Raw genomic sequence first — 21,353 nt, forward strand, 5'->3', positions numbered from 1 at the left:
CTGACAGATTTCCAACAACTGTGAAGTGAAGTGCTTTTCACTTTTCTTAAACACCATCTTCTTTCAGAGTTCACACCCTTCACTCTTTCACCACCGTATTTTCTCACTGACATTGTGTCTAACAAGAAGTTCAAACCAAACACAAAAATTGATGCAGAATGGTTAATGTGCAAGCTCTCACTCGTTTGGTTTAAACAGAAGAGCACTGGAAACGGTGTTGCCAACATTCATATTTTGCACTAGAAATTAAGTGATACGAAATGTACAGAGTGCTGAGAAATTTTTAATACTTTACACTGGAAAATATTGTCCACTTGGTATGCACTGACTGCTAACATATTAACCAAACAGTATTTTGTGTAATTCTCAAGTAAATAATCTATAAAAATTAATAATAATACATTTTTAATAATATATATTTACATAATGCAGATAGCTGGAGCAGAGAAGATACTGTTTATAATACTTATGTAGTATCTGCTAATATGACAGAAAATGTAATGTTCTATGACTTCCCAAATTAGAAAGAAGAAAAAAAATTTAAGTGGAAAAATTAACTTAAATTTCGTCTTTTCATCTTACATTTGTAAGTTAAAGGAAGGCCATAAGTGTGCGGATTTCAGCTTTAGTGCAAAACATCTGCCAGGTCTCCAGTACTTTTAGTTTATTATATTTTTTTGTGCTCTACTGTTTTAAGAGTTACTTACAATAGATTTTTTCCAGAGAAATTCACGACCAGGAGTTGTCATGTCCTGTATGATTTGAGATGAAATCACCCAGTATTAATTGTTTACTGTATGTAAATCTGAATCTTTTTGAGTGTAAGGTAAAGTTGCAAGACGACTCTATGCCAAGCTTAATTTATTTTAAGGTTCAGTGGAACAGTTGCCAAACTAGGTGTCACTGGAAATGCTGTAAAAGCAAAATGTCAATGAAAGCATTGTAAAAATAAAATGTCCGTAAAACATTCTTAAAATGAAATGTAAAATTACTTAATTTTTTTCCAAATCATTATCGTTAATGAATTACTTGTGTTGATTGCTTCTAATGCACAGTTTTTTTAAACAGTATTCTCAGTCATAGCGCACCCTCCCGCTCCCCCTCCCGCTCCCCCTCCCGCTCCCCCTCCCGCTCCCCCTCCCGCTCCCCCTCCCGCTCTCCCTCTCCCTCTCTCTCCCTCTCCCTCTCTCTCTCTCTCACACACACAGCATATACATCCTGTCATTCCAAAACGACGAGCAACTTACAACACAAAGCATTCGGGAACGGCAACCATGCAGTTGCTTGTTGAGGTTGGCACAGTATTGTCACAGAATAGACAGTATACAGAAAGAAAAGCAGAGAATTGCTCCTTTAGCTTATATGAAGTAGAGCATTGTGCTCGACGCCATATTGAAACCAAGTAAATACCAAAACAATAGCTGCTTATTACTAAGGCTTGAAATGTACATTCTTATGAAACAGTAGTAATTTAACCAAGTAAGGATAAACTTTTTTGACAGGAAACGCTGATGAAAGAACCTGTGGTAAATATTTAACTTCAAACTTAACTCATAAGCTTTTAAATTCATTATTGTTCACATATGTAAGCTGTAAACTGCAACTGCTTTTAGCTTCAGCTGGTAATGAAGCTACTTTGTTCTGTAAATATCAGACTTTTACGTGCAACAATTTTATTTTACTTCTTAATTTTACTTTTCTGTTACTGCAAGCTGATAAATCGACTTTATTTCCTACAAAAGCATACTGCAGGAATTGGGTCAGTGCTGGAGTTTTCATTCATGCTTTCAACCTAAAAGTAATGCATAGGTATTACTTTAAACTAAGACAGTAGGTTGCATTAAAATTTAATTTATAGAAAATTTTTTGAATTAGGCTCAGATCTATAAGTTCACTAAAATATACGTAATATCAGTCATATTCGTTTAATAAGTGTGTACTTGCACGAAGCCGGCCGCGGTGGTCTCGCGGTTCTAGGCGCGCAGTCAGGAACCGTGCGACTGCTATGGTCGCAGGTTCGAATCCTGCTTCGGGCATGGATGTGTGTGATGTCCTTAGGTTAGTTAAGTTTAAGTAGTTCTAAGTTCTAGGGGACTGATGACCACAGCAGTTGAGTCCCATAGTGCTCAGAGCCATTTGAACCATTTTTACTTGCACGAACTGTTCACAACTGAGCTGCAGGCTTCTTGCATGTGGCACCATCAGGCAGCGCACTCAAATAAAATACTTTAACTTTTTTAATACAATTAGAAGGAAAGTTGCTACTCACCATATAGCAGAGATGCTGAGTCGCAGGTAGGCACAACAAAAAGACTCTCGTAATTAAAGCTTTCAGCCACTAAGGCCTTCGTCAACAATAGACAAAACACACACGCGCGAATGCAACCTGACAAATGACTGCAGTCTCAGGCAACTGAAACCACACTGTCAGTTGCCTGAGACTGTAGTTGTGTGTGGTGCAGTTTATGCGTGTTCTCGTAATATTGTTACATTCCATCCAGAATTTTCCATTTTTAAAATTTTTTTCCTCCATACTGTAGTGAAATGTGGCTCTTAATTCCAATTTTGAAAACAATTTTGATATGTTAGCTACATTTAATACAAAGCAACATTTCACCTGAAATAAGCACATTTTTCCCTGCAAGCCCTGCAAATTTTATGCTGCAGTGTGCTAGAAAATTAAGTATCACAGTGACTAGACCATTATTGAAACAATTGATAGTTCATCATTAAGCTGTGACATGAAACTGTAAGGTGCAAAAGAAATCAATTTTGAGTGCCAGTTAGTTTCCCAAGAATCGGTGAAGGTATTACGTACAGTAGTGAAGAAAATGACCAATGTGAAACAAGTTGTTTTTAATTTTTTTCAGTGAAGAAGGAGAACTTTACCAAAAATCCAGCTGCAGGAGTTGATGTACTTTTGTGTCATTTACATACAGTATTTATTACTGTTCAGTGGGCTTTCGTTGTTTACTGGTCACTTTGTGAGAATGCTCTTTTTTCCTGTGTGGTCTTCTCTCTTACTACTGCTCATTATATATTTATAACTTTGCAGTGCTTCAAAAAACTGACTTCTCGCAAGCACACTAAAATTTGATGCATGGATTGGAGCCAAGTTTCCATTCCATTTACTTTCTATTCTGTGTTACTCTGAACAACTTAGTTCACACTGGCCTCTAGCAATATTCAAGACAACCAACAAATGTTCCACATAATTTGCCACTGTGTTACATTACATGGTGTGTATCTTACGTAGACCACTCAACCACCCACAATTGTGAACACTTTTCTGAAAACTGTCTGAAGAAGCTAGTTTGGCAGCTCACACGCATTGGAAATATTTTGGTCCTTGTAGCTACAAGCTACTTTATCAATGGGGTCAGTATAGAGATGGTGATTAGTGATCATGAGGTCATCATAACGACTAGTTAATAAATGAGTCAAGAGGGCTAGGAGAGTGTTTCTGCTAGAAAGAACAGATAATCTGTTGTTAGCATCTCACCTAGACAGTTTAGTTCCAGAATGATGGACATACAAGAATTATGGGCAAATTTTAAACTGATTGTAAATCATTTTCTGGACAAGTATGTGCCTAGCGCACCACCGTGATTTAATAAAGAAATTCAGAAAATGCTGAGGAAGTTAAGGCACTCGTGGTTCAAAAGAGGATGCACAAATGACAACAGGCAAAGATTAGTAGAAATTCTGGCGTATATGAAAAGAACTGTGCATGAAGCATACAACAGCTACCACCATCACACCTTGGTTAAAAATAGGACGGAGAACCCGTAAAAGTTTTGGTTCTATGTAAAGTCGCTAAGTGGCTCCAAGACTTCCATCCAGTCGCTCATTGACCAGTCTGGTCAGTAGAAAATAGCAAAAAGAAGGTCAAAGTTTTAAATTCCATATTCAAGAAATAATTCATGTAGAAGATTAATTCTGAGATACTGTTTGACCGCCACACAGTCCCCTGTATGTTTGACATAGTAATAAGCATCCCTGGCATAGTGAAACAACCGAAAGAGTTGGTAACAAAGAAGTCATTAGGTACAGATGGAATCTGAAATCAGTTTTACAAAGAGTACTCTACATCATTGGCAGCTTACTTAGTTTTCATTCATTGTGAATGTCTCGACCAGCACAAAGTGCCAAGTGAGTGGAAAAAAAAATGCAGGTGACTCATATTTATAAGAAGGTTAAAAGAAATGGACTTGCAGAATTACGGACCAATATCCTTAATATGTTTGTACAGATTTCTATAGTGTATTATGAGTTCGAATATAATAAATTTCCTAAAGGCCGAAAACCACATGTCCACAAATCAGCAGAGCTTTAGAAAGCATTGTTCATGCAAAACCCAGCTTGCACTTTTCTCACATTATATAACGCGAACGATGGGTGAAGGCCGACAGACAGCTTCCATATTTCTAGATTTCTGAAAAGCCCTGCTGCAGACTGTTAACAAATGTATGTGCATACGGAATAGTCAGCCAGATGTGTGACGGGCTAAAAGACTTCATAAGTAATATAACCCAATATGTTGTCCAGTATGTTGTTGTATTCATCGGAGACAGGAGTTGCATGAGGAGTGGCCCAAGGAAGTGTGATTTTCTATGTACTAAATGACATGGAAGACAGGATGGGCAACTATCTGCAGTTGTTCGCTGATGATGTAGTGTGCAGGAAGGTGTCAAAGACAAGTTACTGTAGGTTGATACAAAGTGACTTAGACAAAATTTCTAGTTGGTGTGATGAATGGCAGTTGGCCCTTAGTGTAGAAAAATGTAAGTTCATGCGGATGAGTAGAAAAAAACATCCATAATGTTCGGATACAGCATTAGTCATGTGCTGCTTGACACATTCACATTGTGATTCGATACGAAATGGAACGAGCATGAGGGGATTGTGGTAGGGAAGGTGAATGGTCAGCTTCAATTTATTGGGAGAATTTTACAAAAATGTGGTTCATCTGTAAAGGAGGCCACCTATAGGACACTAGTGCAATCTGTTCTTGAGTACTAGTCAAGTGTTTGGGATCCACACGTGGTTGGATTGAAAGAGGGCATCAAAGCACTTAGAGGCTAGCTGCTAGATTTGTTACCAATACGTTCAATGGGCATGCATATATTGCAGATATGCTTCAGGAGCTGAGGTGCAAATCCTTCAAGGGAAGAAGACATTCATTTCAAAGAATACTACTGAGAAAATTAGAGAAACGGCATATGATGATGACTGCAAAACCATCCTGCAACTGCCAACAATACTTTCTGCGTAGGCACCACGAAGATAAGATATGAGAAATTAGGGCTCCTGCAGAGGCTTATAGACAGCCATTTTTCCCTCACTCTATCTGCGAGTGGAACAGGAAAGGAAACGACTAGTCATGGTACAGGGTAACCTTCACCATTCACCGTACTGTGGCTTATGGAAATGTATGTAGATGTAGGATTAGATCAGTTTATAACCAATAGATTATGATCTCAGTCCTCATTTCTGCAGGTCTCTTCCAGGTATACAGTTCTCATACTCGATTCTTAAATTGAATGTTTGCAATGATTTAAGTTATGCTTTGTCAAAATTCTATCAGGTGGCTTTCCTTTCATTCCTTTCCCCCAGTTGATTTTCTCAAACTGTTTTTTCTTCTCTTCTTTTTCCTTCTATTGAATAACAGTCTCTTGCACAATTAATTTTCTCTCCATTAAAAATCCGGATAATTTCTTCTTTTCCTCATTGAATGTCAAATTTCACCTATGCAAAACTCGAGAATGACGCTGAGCAATTCAACCTATCAATTAGTTGTATGCTTTCTCAGTGACCACAGTTGCCCGGGGGGGGGGGGGGGGGGGGGGGGATAGATCTTTGGATAAACCATCATCTGAAAGTCAGTCTGGCAGTTATAAATTTCATATCTGTAATTTGTTTTAATATTTCAATGTGGATTTTCAGACACAACAACACTTCCACTTAAAAAAAACCTACAGAGATACAAATTCTGCATGAAAGCTGTTCACAAAAAAAGCTTTCCCTCTGTTGTCCACAGTATCAAATTTTGTAATACAGTAGCATACAGATAAATTATTACAGAAGTGCCCTACCCGCAACTGATTTAATTGTACCAAAAGGAGAAATGTCTTGAGAAAACTATAAAATTATGAGACAGACTTGCTAGCTCCTGTTTACCTTCAGGAGAAGTGTTGTGTTGCTGATTAGCCCAAATAAAACTACATGCATTATTATAACCTTCCTTGGAGTTGGGAGAGGGGAAGGGTAAGAAGGAAAAGCAGGTACTCAGCTCCTGCAGATAAAAGATAGTGTATTTATAAGTTTCAAGATGCAAGGATGTGATGGAGAACATATTCTCGTCTCCACAGATCAAGGAAACTAGTATCATGTGAGTGAATCCAAGTAGTCCATAGCCCATGTAGTTTGTTTGGCAGTCAGGTCCCTTCAGCCATGTTGTGAAGCCAGCTTTATACTGGGTACCAACTGTCCTTGAAGCAAACAGTTGTTCTCTGCCCATTCAAGTGTTCAGTCAGGTTAGTGGTGGTTATATGTACAGCAGTGTAACTGAGAGTTTGCTGAAAAACATGATCCACTGTTATCCTCTTAGGCCAATAAAAGATGATTCTGAAAGTGGAAAATGTACTTTAGGTAGTGAACATGCCTCTTTTCACACTTTATGTTGATATGTGCAGAGATGATGAACAAAGCTTGGACACAGGACATTGGCAGAGTGGAACAGCAATGAGCATCTTCACTTGGTGTAAAGGGGTCGTTTGGGTTTTGGCGCCATGGCGTGGCAGTGTTCTGAGTATCAGAAAGTGTCACTGTCTACTGATGCAAACACCCAATAAAGCGATTGAAATTGTTTTATGTCTGATATGATGTCACAGGATTCACTCCATAGATGTTGCTAGAGTTAATGTGAAATCTGTTCACCAGACTGTGCAGTGGTTTCATTTGAGCAACAAAATATATAAGAGTTCTTTCTAAAGTAGTTACGCCATTTCTTAGTGAGTCAGCATAGTAGTGAGTTCTCTTGCAGCCCTCGACCCTTTGCAGTTGTTAAAGAAGTCAATACAGTATAATTAGTGGTAATATGTAGCAGGTACACAGCTTCAAGAAAATACGACAGGACAACTGGAGGTTAAAATAAGGCAAAAGCTGAGCACGAGAAACATTGGGGTGACATCAGTCAAGAAGTGAGAACTTACTTGTAACTCATAACCAGGGAATCCCTTTTTGCTTCACTTCAGTACATACAAGTTAGTTGATAAACAATGTGTGGTTTAACAAGTTACTCTGCCTTTTATATTGTAGCCTCTATCCTCTATCCTCTCTCCACTGAGGCTACAGCTTTCTCGAGTCAAGCACCGTTATGAAGTCCTCTCTCCCTTGATATCCTCTTCACTCCACTTCCTGTCACCTTCTGTCACTGTCTTAATCTTTGCAACATCCTACTCGAACGTTGTGGCATTCCCAAATGGTTATCCCTACCCTTAAGTTCCTAACCCTGCACTTTACCACCACCCCCCCCCCCCCCCTCTCTGTAGAAACCACCTCAAGCACTCGCCCACTACAAGCTACTGTCTGTAAATCCTACAACATCAAAGACAGAGCAAGTCCTAAAAACCGTTTGTGTTGTTTATTCATTTGTGTCCACCGCACAATGTTTTATATAGATGAATGGCCTTTTCTTCCTCTTTAACCTTCCCCAGTCCTTCCGTGGGAAGCCGTAAGTAGTTCCGAAAGCTAGGATTCTCTATGTACTTTTTTGTGAGTCTGTAGGTAGTACTGATATTTCTCTTTGTGATGAGTACTGGCCAGCAATTCTGTCTCATAATTTTATAGAAGATAGACCTTTACACTCAACAAGTGCAATTAATTAGCAAAGAGGGGTGGGGAGCTGATGTAGATTACCTACTGTGTCACACAATTGGCACTGCCCATCTGGTAACAATCAAGTGCTACATAGGCAAGATTAGACCATGGCCAACTAATAGGTATCTGTTGCCTCAGAATCTCCTATCTTCATGGATGTGCAGGCACTTGGCTTTTCAGGCGACAAATCAATGCGGTTTGCCAATTCAGTATTTGATGATGGCAATTCATGAAGAGCCAAACTGTGCAGAAACATTTCCACATCAGGGGCTACATACAGGTACCACTGCCCCACACTTATTTCTCTGCTGACAAAATGACATTTTGACTGGCACAGGGACACAGCTGTTGGACACTGTGCACAAGAGGAAAGGTCAATTGAACTAATGTGTGCATAAAGGTACACTTGTTACAGTTATGGATTTGTCAAAAATGACAAAGGGCAATGCTTCCCACAGTCAGTGAGATTGTGGAGTTTTCTGTTATTATATAGTTCATGCCATAATCATCAGGGCAAAAGAGGTTGCTACATGCTACCTGGCAGGTGTGTCTAATTCAGTTGATAATTGATTCATAAGGGGGGTGGTGGTAGCTTATTGTATACTGCAATAGATTATTGTTAACGCTGTTTCAGAAACCATTAAGAATACATGAGTAGCACGTGTCCAAATGTTTAATGCGTCAAACGCAACTCTATAATGACCGGACTTTCATTTGTCTCTTGAATTTGTAAATTTCAGGCTTCTCGGACTCTGCCTGCTACAGAATGAGCTGTGTCCAATATTCCTGAATCGACATGTCATGAAATTTATACTGGGAAGGCCAATTCGATTTCATGACCTGGCTTTCTTCGATCCTGTTATTTATGAAAGCCTCCGGCAGTTAGTAGTTGATGCAGAGACTAAAGACAGCAATAGTTTGTTCTCAGCTCTGGATCTCACTTTCAGGTAAATTCATATTACTGTCTACGTTCTGTGAGATGTATGTACTAATGTTACTTATTTATTTATTTTATATTTTAGTTAGGCCTAGTGTGGAAACGAATTACTGTGTACAGTTGTTATGTGTATCCCTCTCTGTCATTTTACAGCATTGACCTGAGCCCTGAAGAGGGTGGAGGGTCTTTGGAGTTAATACCGGGTGGCAGAGATGTGGAAGTAACTGCTCAAAATGTGTATGACTATGTGCGTAAATATGCTGAATGTCGGATGATAAAAGTTCAGGAGAAAGCACTTGAGGTAAGAGTTCATTCCCCCCCCCCCCAGATCGTACACAGACTTCCTGGCGAGAAATAAGTTAACATAGCAAAGCACTTTTTCTTAGAGATAAATTTGTGGTTTGTAGTACAGTTCAACTGCTTTACCTTATTCTTAAGTTTTCTAAATTGTTAAGAGTTTTGCTGCAAAAAATCACATAAACATGGCTGAGAATCTTGTTAGCTTTCAGATGAATCCTTCTTCAGATCTTGAGTACATATTCAGTAGCTCTGAAAAAGGATTCGTCCAGAAGCTACCAGAGTCAACAGTCTCATATGTGTGCCTTACAATGATTCAGGGTGCTAAACTCCTATCTTACGTTTTCAAACGATTTCTTGCTCTCATTGTGGTTAATTTCTGTAAGAGATAATCAGAAGAGTTTGGTTTAAACATCTAAATATTAATTACCACTGTTAGTTATTAATAAGTCTTTCCTAATATGAAGTTCTATTGGATCTTTTTCTATTTGATTGATCCACAGGAGTCCAGTAGCTTTACCTTTGTTGGGTAGTTTGAAGAGGTTGCAGGACACTGTATTAATCGTACTGGCTATTAATTTAAAATCCTCGCTTTCACACACGTTTGATACTTTCTGAACAAATTGGTAGTTTCAACTTTTTCACACAAATATCCAGAATTATAGCTTGTTTAAATTTCTTTTAGCAGCTTATCTGGTTTTCTAGTTCGTAGATACAGTGGACCATTATTTCCATATTATTAACTGTTGCATTTAAAGCTTCTATAGACACTTTTCAAAGGTGACAACATTATTGTGTATATGCAGAAAGTATTTCATGGATGATCCAACTGCTTCTTTTCCCACATCGAAATGAAGAGGCTTTCACAGTCATTATCAGAAGCCAGATCTGGCAGACCTAACCCACTTCATCTCTTTGGAAGAATTTTGGGAATGGTGGAGTGGACTCCTTAACCCTCTCCATCCCTTTCAGCCTTGGATCACAAAAATAGATTTTTCTTTACACAATCTGTTTTAATATCAGAGGAAAAGAAGAATGGTACACAGATCATCTGGTGATGACTTGTTAATATGACAGAACTGGTGAACACTTGGGTAACCTGACTGTGAAATGTGTGTAAAAAAAAAAATTACAAGATTGCCCACTGTTTCCACAAGGCAGTATGCGTAGCCTATGTATGTTGACTATACAGGGTGGTCCATTGGTAGTGCCCGGGCCAAATATCTCACGAAATAAGAGTCAAACGAAAAAACTAAAAAGAACAAAACTTGTGTAGCTTGAAGGGGGAAACCAGTTGGCACTATGGTTTGCCTGCTAGATGGCACTGCCATAGGTCAAATGGATATCAACTGCATTTTTTTAAAAATAGGAACCCCCATTTTTTATTACATATTTGTGTAGTACGTAAAGAAATATGAATGTTTTAGTTGGACCACTTTTTTCGCTTTTTGATAGATGACGCTGTAATAGTCACAGATGTATAAGTACGTGGTAGCGTGTAACATACTGCCAGTGCGGACGGTATTTGTTTCGTGATACATTACCCGTGTTAAAATGGACCGCTTACCAACTACAGAAAAGGTCGATATTGTGTTGCTGTATGGTTATTGTGATTAAAATGCCCAACGGGCGTGTGCTATACATGCTGCTTGGAATCCTGGACAACATCATCCAAGGGTCCAGACCGTTCGCTGGACAGTTACATTATTTAAGGAAACAGGAAGTGTTCAGCCACAAGTGAAACATCAACCACGACCTGCAACAAATGATGATGCCAAAGTAGGTGTTTTAGCTGCTGTCGCAGCTAATCCGCACATCAGTAGCAGACAAATTGCACGAGAATCAGAAATCTCAAAACGTCGGTGTTGAGAATGCTACATCAACATCGATAACGCCCGTACCATATTTCTATGCGCCAGGAATTGCATGGCAACGACTTTGAACAATTTTTGCCTCTGGGCACAAGAGAAATTACGGGACGATGACGATTTTTTGCACACGTTCTATTTAGCAACGAAGCGTCATTCACCAACAGTGCTAACGTAAACCGGCATAATATGCACTATTGGGCAACAAAAAATCCATGATGACTGCGACAAGTGGAATATCAGTGACCTTGGCGGATTAATGTATGTTGCAGCATTATGGGAGGAAGGAGAATTGGCCCCCATTTTATCGATGGCAATCTAAATGGTGCAATGTATGCTGATTTTCTACGTGATGTTCTACTGATGTTACTAAAAGATATTTCACTGCATGACAGAATGATGATGTACTTCCAACATGATGGATGGCCGGCACATAGCTCATGTGCAGTTGAAGCGGTATTGAATAGCATATTTCATGTCAGATGGATTGGTCGTCGAAGCATCTTACCATGGCCCGCAAATTCACCGAATCTATCATCCCCAGATTACTTTCTGCGGGGAAAGTTGAAGGATATTTGCTATCATGATCCACCGAGAACGCCTGACAACATGCAGCAGCACATTGTCAATTCATGTGCGAACATTACAGAAGGCAAACTACTTGCTGTTGAGAGGAATGTCTTTATACGTATTGCCAAATGCCTTGAGGTTGACAGACATCATTTTGAGCATTTATTGCATTAATGTGGTATTTACAAGTAATCATGCTGTAACAGAATGTGTTCTCAGAAATAAGTTCACAAAGGTACATGTATCACATTGGAACAACCGAAATAAAATGTTCAAACGTACCTATGTTCTGTATTTTAATTTAAAAACAAAACAAAACAAAACGTACCTGTTACCAACTGTTTGTCTAAAATTTTGAGCCATATGTTTGTGACTATTACAGAACCATCTATCACAAAGCGAAAAAAGTGGTCCAACTAAAACATTCATATTTCTTTATGTACTACACAAATATGTAATAAAACATGGGGGGTCTTATTTTTTTTTTAAATGCAGTTGATATATGTTTGATCTATGGCAGTGCCATCTAGTGGACCAACAATAGTGCCATCTGGTTTCCCTCTTCATGCTAGGCAAGTTTTATTCTTTGTAGTTTTTTCGTTTTACTCTTATTTCGTGAGATATTTTGGCCTGGCCACTATCAATGGACCAACCTGTGTAGTGCAGTGTGTCAAGAATTGAACTTGAAAGGGATGCCTGGTCCTTCCCAGTAATTATCAAACGTAATGCCTTCTGCAAAATGGTTTTCCTCTAATGTATCTTCAGAACATGGATATTGACCAAATGCAAGGTCTGCAGTGTGCATGTGCAGTTTAGGTGGTAATAATTAAATTTGTAATGTGAAAGTCTACCAAGAGGTAGGCTCACACTTTTCCAGTAAGACTATGCAAATGTTATTCAGAAAGTTATGATGTTATATATACACTGTAGTTAGTGCACAATATTTTCACATTTTTAAAACTACAAGGTTTCTTTGATTTGCCAATTACAAGACACTTGATCTTTACAGACCTATCAGCATTGGTACTTAATATTACATTGAGGCAGACGTGTCGTATTTAGAAATATTCTGAAAGGAAGCCTGGTTCCATCAGTAATTAGTATGTCCACCTATTAATATTATGCTCAAATTCATTTTATCTGCCACTTTGCTATTCACTAAAATTTACTGCCTTTACCTTATAGTGTTCACCACATTGTAATCTTCTTAAATGTGTCGACTCACCCATTACATGCAGGAAGTCCTGAATACTGAGCTTATTTGCCACTTTGAGTGCTTTTTCACATGACATACTGCTCTCTGGGATACTGAAAATGTCTGCTGTCGACACCAGTTCTTTCCAGTTTTCTCCAGTGCTGCTTATGTCAGAAAACAAACAGTTTCCTTTAGGGTAATAACATTTTGTGCTCTCTGTGAGTGAACTCTGAAACTGGGACCCTTGCCACTTGTCAGATACAGAGATCTGCCTGTCTGCTAACAGTAGGTGGTGTCGGGCTACCTTTTAATTTTTCTGAATTAACATTACTCGGAAGCTAATTCAGTCATACATGTCTATCGTCAGTACTGCAATGTCGCCCCCAAAAGGATAGTAATGGCCGAAATCTGTCATCTTGCAACACTCCCCCCCCCCCCCCCCCCTCCAAAAATAATAATAATAATAATAATAATAGATGTGGCAAGATATAGAGCATCAGCTAAAGCAATTTTTCTCCGATGCTACTTCTACTGATTCAGAATTAGGAAGCCCAGGCCCCAAGAAAGTTGACAACATATGTTTGTAAACAATATTAGAGGGCCAGAACCACTCTAGTGTCATTTTGTGTTAATTGTACTTTTCTTGCTATTTATTAGTGGTGTTTCACATATTGTAAATTGCAGCTGAACATTAGAAAATTGCATTATCATGAGTAATAGATATTTTTTTTAATGTTAGCTGTAGTTTGGTATTCAAATCAGTTTATTAATATTGAAATATTTTTGTGAATTGCAGAGCATCCGTACCGGGGTATTTGATGTTCTCCCAGCAGGATCACTTGATGGATTAACAGCTGAAGATTTACGTTTGCTGCTTAATGGAGTTGGAGATATAAATGTAGCTGTCCTTATATCATACACAAGTTTCAACGATGAATCTGGGGAATCCAGTGAGAGACTTGTGAAATTTAAGCGTTGGTTGTGGTCGATAGTGGAAAAAATGACTCACATTGAAAGGCAAGACCTGGTAAGAATTTTAAAACTATTACTGGAAATTAATATGTGTGGTAATGAATCTAGTTTTCATCTCTCTGGCCAACTGGTCTTTGATAGATTTACAGTCTAGTATATTGAAAATAATTTGTTTTAAAATATTAATTTAGATTAATAATGGGCTAAAAATGGGTTTTATGAGCACCTTGTGTTATAGCCAGCACTGGTTTTTGTTGGGTGTGCATCATATTTGACCATGTTATTACAAATACGTATAGAGACCGACCCCAAAATGGCATTATAGGCAATTATTGATGGTAGGCAATAAAACCTCATAACTGCATTTTGTAAAATTTTGGAGGTGAAGAAAAACGGTTTCGCAAAAGATAATGAAAAGTGATAAAGTTGGTACATGTGTAGCTTTATAGCAGAAGCCTAGTTATTGACAGATAGAGAAATTCATGCACTTTCAAATCTCTTTGATTATGGAGTTACTGGAATTAAGAGTTTTCAGAGACAGATGGAGGTACGAAGTTTTCGTTGCCTACCATCAATTTAGGCTTAAAAATCTGTATATGGCCTTTTACCTCCCATTGCCAGTCTATGTTCACCCAGTCTACAGCATGTGAATACCCGAATTATGCAATGCTATAGTTAAATCCGTGAATGATGGTGGACCACGGAATGGAGAGGCACAGACATGAATTGATTGCCAGTTACAGATGATGGTGCAGTACACGCTTGGAAACTGAGACACTGAACAGTTCCTAAGCTTGTGTTTCAGGAGCAGTGGGCAGTGGAGAAAGTTAATCCCCCACCATCACATGACAACCATGGTGAGACGTCCGGATCGAAAGGAATGAGATGTGCAATGTTGCCTGGTACAGCAAGTTGCGATTTGTACTTCATCCGGTGTATCTACATACATGGGAATAAAAACGCTTGTGTCCAATGGCAAAATTAAATTTTACAGATAATAACTTTCATAAAACACCAAAAAACATTGCTGCCATGTGCAGCACTGAATTACAGCCAACATAGACACAGTCTATCAGAAATTACATGTTGTACAATATTCTGAAGGAAATAATTTTTATACCACAAGAATATTGCATGTAATATTGGAAAATTTTTCATATTTTGTGACTGTGATAAACGTTTTATGCGGACCAGGTGCATTTTGCGTTATTTTAAAGCACCTTGGATCAAAACAAAGTTGACCTTTCAGTGCAGTGTGCTAAAAAAATGAATCTCTTTGTGTGTGTGTGTGTGTGTGTGTGTGTGTGTGTGTGTGTGTGTGTGTGTGTGTGTGTGTGTGTGAGAGAGAGAGAGAGAGAGAGAGAGAGAGAGAGAGAGAGAGAGAGAGAGAGAGAGAGAGAGAGAGAGAAACAGCAATTGTTAAAATATAGGTCATTCGAGGCAAATGCTGAATATGATCTTAAGGCTATGACAGGTAATCAAATGGCTTAGCAATGCAGAAGCTAAAGTACTGTCCAGTGAAGATGCTTCAAAATAAAGCAAAACACATTTGGTACAAATAAGACTTTTATTGCAGTCGTAAAAGACGAAATATGCCACAGAATCACTGATAAAACTGTGGCTGCGGAAGAGAAACTGTAGGGAAAAAGGCAACATGATTATTTTATGTGTGCTTCACTTTTCATTGTTTACAATCGCTGCGACTCTCATCTGCATCATGCACATTCGGTGTCGTTGTTCAACTCGTCTGGTCTAGAGTGATATTGACGGGATCAAGCAGATTGTCAGTTAAAATGCAAAGTCACATTCGTGCTGAAGGAGTTATGCGGTCAAGTGATTTGTGCAAAAGTCTTTCTGTGACGCCAGTTTTAAATGTCGTATTTTGTTGTGAGGCATACTTTTTCACTTGTGCTTCTGCGAGTTCTATCTGATTGTACTGGCAATGATATGATGGCAGATGCTAAACTGTATGTCAATGTTCCTGTGTAGTACAAGCGATTTCATAGACTTTTACCCAAGGCCCGTGAAGCCCTACCAGTTGCAACAATTCACTCAGAGTTTCATTGAAAGTGTGCTGTATCTTTTTACTTGCAAGCTACGGCATGGGAGCTTTGTCAACAACAACTGAGTGATAACTTGCGTTGTCCATAACAATCATCAAATTTTCAGGGAAGTAAGGCAGAAACTATTTTGTAAACCATAATGGAAATGTCTCAGAATTCATTTCAGAATGGTAATCCCCAGAATTGACCTTTCTGTGCAAAAGACTTACTTGTTTTTTGGTATGAATCTGGAAGCAGAGCTAGCATGAAACACAATTATTTGTTCCCCTTTACCAACTGGTAATTTAAAGCCACCCGAACCGTCACTGTTTCTAACACGCTTTTTTACTCTGGTTTATCCTGGTTTCGTCCAAGTAAGTGATTGCCATATTTTTCTTATTTCAAGAATATGCCTTAAGAACTGTGCCTTGAAGCAGCGATATCAGAACTTTCCATTAAAAGTTTTTTTCTGTCATTTGTGTTTGTATATTTGAACCCAGTATCTTTCAGTATTCTTCGCATTGAGGTAACACTGCTTTTAAAATCGTTTCACGCATTTTCAGCGTAATTTTTTTGACAGTAGCAAATTCACCTACCTTATACATATTGACCATATCTTGTCTTATAACATTTCGACAAAGATGTCTGAATTGTCTAAATTAGTGACAGGCTTATCATGCCTGTGACGTTTCCGTGGCAATATGAAAACTGGTCTTCCACGGTCTGGACAGATAAATTATCTCCTCTGACAATCTACTGAACAGTTCTAAAGTTGATGCCACTCACTTCTACAGTGCATTCCTGAGATATGGTAATGTCTCTGATAGGTCCACTGTTTTCTGCTTCCACTTGAAGAAAGCATGTATCCTGGGAATTGTGTGTCTCACTTTTTTATGGAGAACTAGTCTCTTACCACCACCATCAGCCATGACAGATATCAACGAACTGAATAAAAATTCAGCAAATAACTGCCACAACCACATGTAATACTGGCACTAGCCAAGACATTCACAGCAGAGCACTAGGAAAACTGCTGAACATTCATTGACTGTAGGAGGATGTCATCCCAGGTGCGCAAAACGAACCGAAACTCAACTGCCATCACTCATGGCCCCAACTATATTTGGAGTTGCATTTAACCTACCAACCATAGTCTGGGACGTCTACAGATTCACTGATAGGGAGTACAGTCAGTTAGTTTTGCAAGTGCTTTTGAACACATTTTCAGAAAACTGTCTTGAGCAGCTAGTTAAGCAACCCTCACACAATGGAAATAACTTAGACCTAAATCAGTCAAGAAGACTAGGAGAGTGTTTCTATTAAAAAGTGCAGATAAGCAGTTGTTAGCATCTCACTTAGACAGTGAATTGACAACACTTACTTTATGTAATATAGACACAGAGTAATTATGCCCAAATTTTAAACAGATTTGAAATCATACTAGGAAGAACTTTGTGCTGAGTAAGTGGATTAAGGATAGTAAAGACCCACTGTGGTTTAACAATAAAATGCTGAGGAAGCAAAGGGTGTTGCACTCACGATTCAAAAGAGAACACTCAAATAATGACAGTCAAATGTTAGTAGAAATTCATGCTTCTGACAAAATATCTATCCATGATGCATGCAACTACTAATATCTTACCTTAGCACAAGATCTGACGGAAAAAACGAGAAAATTCTGGTCCATGTAAAATCGCTAATCGGGCCTAAGGCTTTCATCAAGTCGCTCATTGAACAGTCTGGTGTGGCAGTTGAAGACAACAAAACGAAAGCCAAACTTTTAAATTTTGCCGTCTCACACAGGAAATTGTACAAATATACTATAATTGGACAATTGAACAGATCCCAGTACGGATGACATCATAAAGAAATGACTGAAAGAGGTGAAAACAAATAAGTCCCCAGATCCAGATGGAATTCTAGTTTTGTTTTACAAAGAGTACTCTGCGGAATTGGTCCCTTACTTAACTTGCACTTACCATGAATCTCTCGACCAGCACAAAGTCCCAGGTGACTGGAAAAAAAAAGTCTCCTGTATATAAGTAGGGCAAAAGAAGGGACCTGCAAAATTACAGACCAATCTCCTTAACATTGGGTTTGTGCAGAATCCTTGAACATATTCTCAGTTAAATATAATAAATTTTCTTGAGACCAACAAGCTTATGTCCACAAATAAGCATGATTTTGGAAAGCATTGCTCATGCAAAATTTGGCTTCCACTTATCTCACATGATATATAGCAGAAAGGTAACAAGCAGTTACAACTTTTTTCGAGTTCCAGAAAGCATTTGACTTTGTGCCCCACTGCATACTGTTAAAAATGGTATAAGCATGTAGAACTGGTTCCCACATATGTGAGTGGCTTCAAGACTTCAAGTATTATAAGCGATTGTCGAGCATAGATAATGTGTCATCAGGAGTGCCCCAGGGAAGTATGATTTTCTACATACATAAATGATTTGCGCAACAGAATGTACAGCAATCTGCGGTTGTCTGCAAATGATGTTGTGTATGGGAAAGTATTGAAGTTGAGTGACTGTAGGAAGATACAGGATGACTTAGGCAAAATTTCTAGTTGGTATGATGAATGGCAGCTAGCTCTGAATGTAGAAAATAGCAAATTAACGCTGGTGAGTAGGAAAAACAAACCCGTAATGTTTGTATACAGCATTAATAGTGTCTTGCATGACACAGTCATGTCTAAATATCTTGGTTTAGAATTGCAAAGCGATATGAGATGGAATGATCATGTGAGGATTATGGTAAGGAAGGCAAATTGTTAACTTCTGTTTATTGAGAGAGTTTTGGAAAAATATGATTCATCTGTAAAGGAGACTGCATATTGCGACCTATTCTTGAGTACTGCTCAAGTGTTTGAGATCCATACCAGATCGGTTTAGAGGAAGACATCGAAGGATTTCAAAGGCAGGCTGCTAGACTTGAACAACATGCGAACATTTTGGGAACTCAAATGGGAATCCATGGAGGGAAGACAACATTCCTTTTCAGAAACACTTTTGAGAAAATTTAGAGAACCAGCGTTTGAAGCTAACTGCAGAGTGATTCTACTACCGCCAACATAAATTTCACATAAGAACCACAAAGATAAGATATGAAAAATTATGGTTCATGTGGAGGCATATAGACAGTCATTTCTCCTCGCTCTATTTTTGAGTGGGACAGGAAAGAAAATGACTAGTAGAGTACGTACACGGGACAATGCCAAGCCTCATATGGTGGCTTGTGGAGTACAGTGGCTTATGGAGTATGTATGTAGATGTATATGGAGACTGCACAGAGACCTGAAATAATCTCTCCTTTTTTTTTTAGCCTGTAATATGACAATATGAGACATTTCATGGCAGATAAAAATATATAATTTTAGGAATCTCTTTTTTTATTATAGTATCAAGTGATTTTTAGGTACAGTAAATATAAAAACTACTTATATTATTGTAGCATGAGTATTGTTAAGTGGAATTAAAATCATCACCTTCATCTACAATTATGGAAAACGTAGATTGCTACTCACTGTGAGTTGCAGACAGGCACAACAAAAAGACTGTTGTGCACAAAGCTTCCAGCCAAAGCCTTTTTAACAAAAGAAAGGAAGACACATGCACATTCACACAATCAAGAACACACACACACACACACACACACACACACACACACACACACACACACACACACAAACTTCTGTCTCCAGCTTCTCTAGCCAAACTGCAACATCTGTAACAAAAGCAGCAATTAGGAGTTGGACAGCAAAGGGAAAGGTATAGGAGAGCACATGTGGGGGGGGAAAGGAGAACACTGTCTGGTGGAGTGTGCAGGGACTAGAAGCCAGCAGGAAAAGGTTGCCAGCAGCAGCATCAGGAGGCTGTCGGAGAGGGTGGGGGCGACAGGAAGCAGGGAGGGGGAAAGGCTGGTGAATGCATTGGCCGAGGCCAAGCACAATGTGGGTGAGGGGGTGTGTTCTGGGAGGACGTTATTGGATAGAGGGGTGGAAACTGTTAGGCAGAGGGTGTTGAGACAGGAAGTTATAGCTGGAGACCGGTAATTTTGAGGGCGGAGAAATGGTTTTAATGGTAGCTTTCATCTGCACAGTTCAGGATAGCTATTGGTGGATAGAAGGATTCAGATATCCTGGGTAATGAAGTAGTCCCTGTATATCCTAGAACCCTACCTGGCACTGTTGATGCCACTCCCTATATACCACAGTTCGGTGGACAGCTGGTTGGTAGTCATACCAATATAAAAGCAGAGCTGGTATGTGAAATGCCCACTACAGTGGCTGGAGATAGTGGTCATGATTGTGTGAGGTGTGCCTACTTGTGTAAATGTATGTGTTTTCCTTTCTTTTCTGGAGATGGTTTTGGCCAAAAGCTTTGTATATAACAGTCTTTTCTTTGTGCCTTTCCACAACTCAATGTGTCAACTTTGCGGTGCGTAGCAGTCTATCCTTTTCTTAATTGTTGATGTTCCATAGCTTGATTTCATATTCTTCAGCTATTCGGCATACTGTAAGCCATGGTGAACAATCGATTTGTTCATTCGTTCATTTGTTTCTTTCTTCCTTCGTCCTTCCCCTCCCCCCCTCTCCCCCACCTTCCCCGCCACACCATCCCCGATAACTTTTTCAGTATTTTCACTTAAATTCTTTCTCTTCCCTTCTGACCAGGTGTTCTTAACTGTTGTACATTCTTTTTCCCAGAACCCCTTGAATATATTAATCTTTGTTTGAAAAACAAGTTACTGCCAAATAAAATTTATTCATGGTTACATCTTCATTTTGATATAATCTGTATACATTATTATTATTATATTATTATTATTATATAATTTTATTTCCACATACCATGTTTTGGTTGCTTGTAACTTGATGATGAAAATTTTATGTTTTGATCTGCCATCACACATTTTTGTCGAGTGTGCATAGATCTTGTATCTTCTCGTGCAAACCATGTGCCACTCTGATTTTGCTCTTTATCCTTGAACCTTCCTTTCCTTCTCTGGTTTTAAGTATATGTGAATGTTACATGGCTTTGTTGGTTGGGAAACCTTAAAGGGTACACTCAGCCACCTAACTGGAAAGGGTTTTTTATCTTCCACATGTAATTTAGAGTCTGAGTGTTATGTGTTAACTGTATGTGTTGTGTGTAAGTGACTTTTTGGATGTGTGTTCAGCATCATGTCGTGATTGTGTTGTCTGATGTTGAAAGAAAAGAAAGCTGGTGCCAATGCAATATGCTCCTCTCAGATAGCATCACAGTGATCTACAAGCTTAAAAGCCCCCATTCCAGTAGACAGATCATAATCAGTACAGTCACATGCCGTCACTCCATGAGAAACTGTGGGGAGGTTTCGAATTTAATACATGACAGTGGTGAAGAATGTGGTGATCAGGAACTTCATGCCCCAATCTCTCATCTTTCCTTCTGTTGCCTACCAAATAATGGTGGTGAAGATTAGAACAATTTACATCAGTCAAATGCCAACATGTTGGCAACCTTGGCTAAGGAGGCAGGTTTTTGGTCATAAAATCTTCCTAAAGTTCTTTCTTTTTTGTGTAGTCCACTTTTTTTCCTTTC

The 21,353-nt window shown here is 38.8% G+C and overlaps 1 protein-coding gene across 6 annotated transcripts in view; it reads left to right on the forward strand.

Moving 5' to 3' along the window:
• The window catches only part of LOC126336313 (E3 ubiquitin-protein ligase UBR5), a 322,944-nt gene that overhangs the window by 293,519 nt on the left and 8,072 nt on the right, over nt 1-21,353 (forward strand). For all 6 annotated transcript variants that reach the window (XM_049999857.1, XM_049999858.1, XM_049999854.1 and 3 more), the window contains exons 43-45: nt 8,622-8,828; nt 8,972-9,119; nt 13,545-13,775. In XM_049999857.1, the coding sequence (XP_049855814.1) occupies nt 8,622-8,828; nt 8,972-9,119; nt 13,545-13,775 (586 nt within the window). The remainder of the gene's footprint in view (nt 1-8,621; nt 8,829-8,971; nt 9,120-13,544; nt 13,776-21,353) is intronic.

This window comes from Schistocerca gregaria, chromosome 2 (assembly GCF_023897955.1).
Source record: "Schistocerca gregaria isolate iqSchGreg1 chromosome 2, iqSchGreg1.2, whole genome shotgun sequence".
NCBI lineage: Eukaryota > Metazoa > Arthropoda > Insecta > Orthoptera > Acrididae > Schistocerca > Schistocerca gregaria.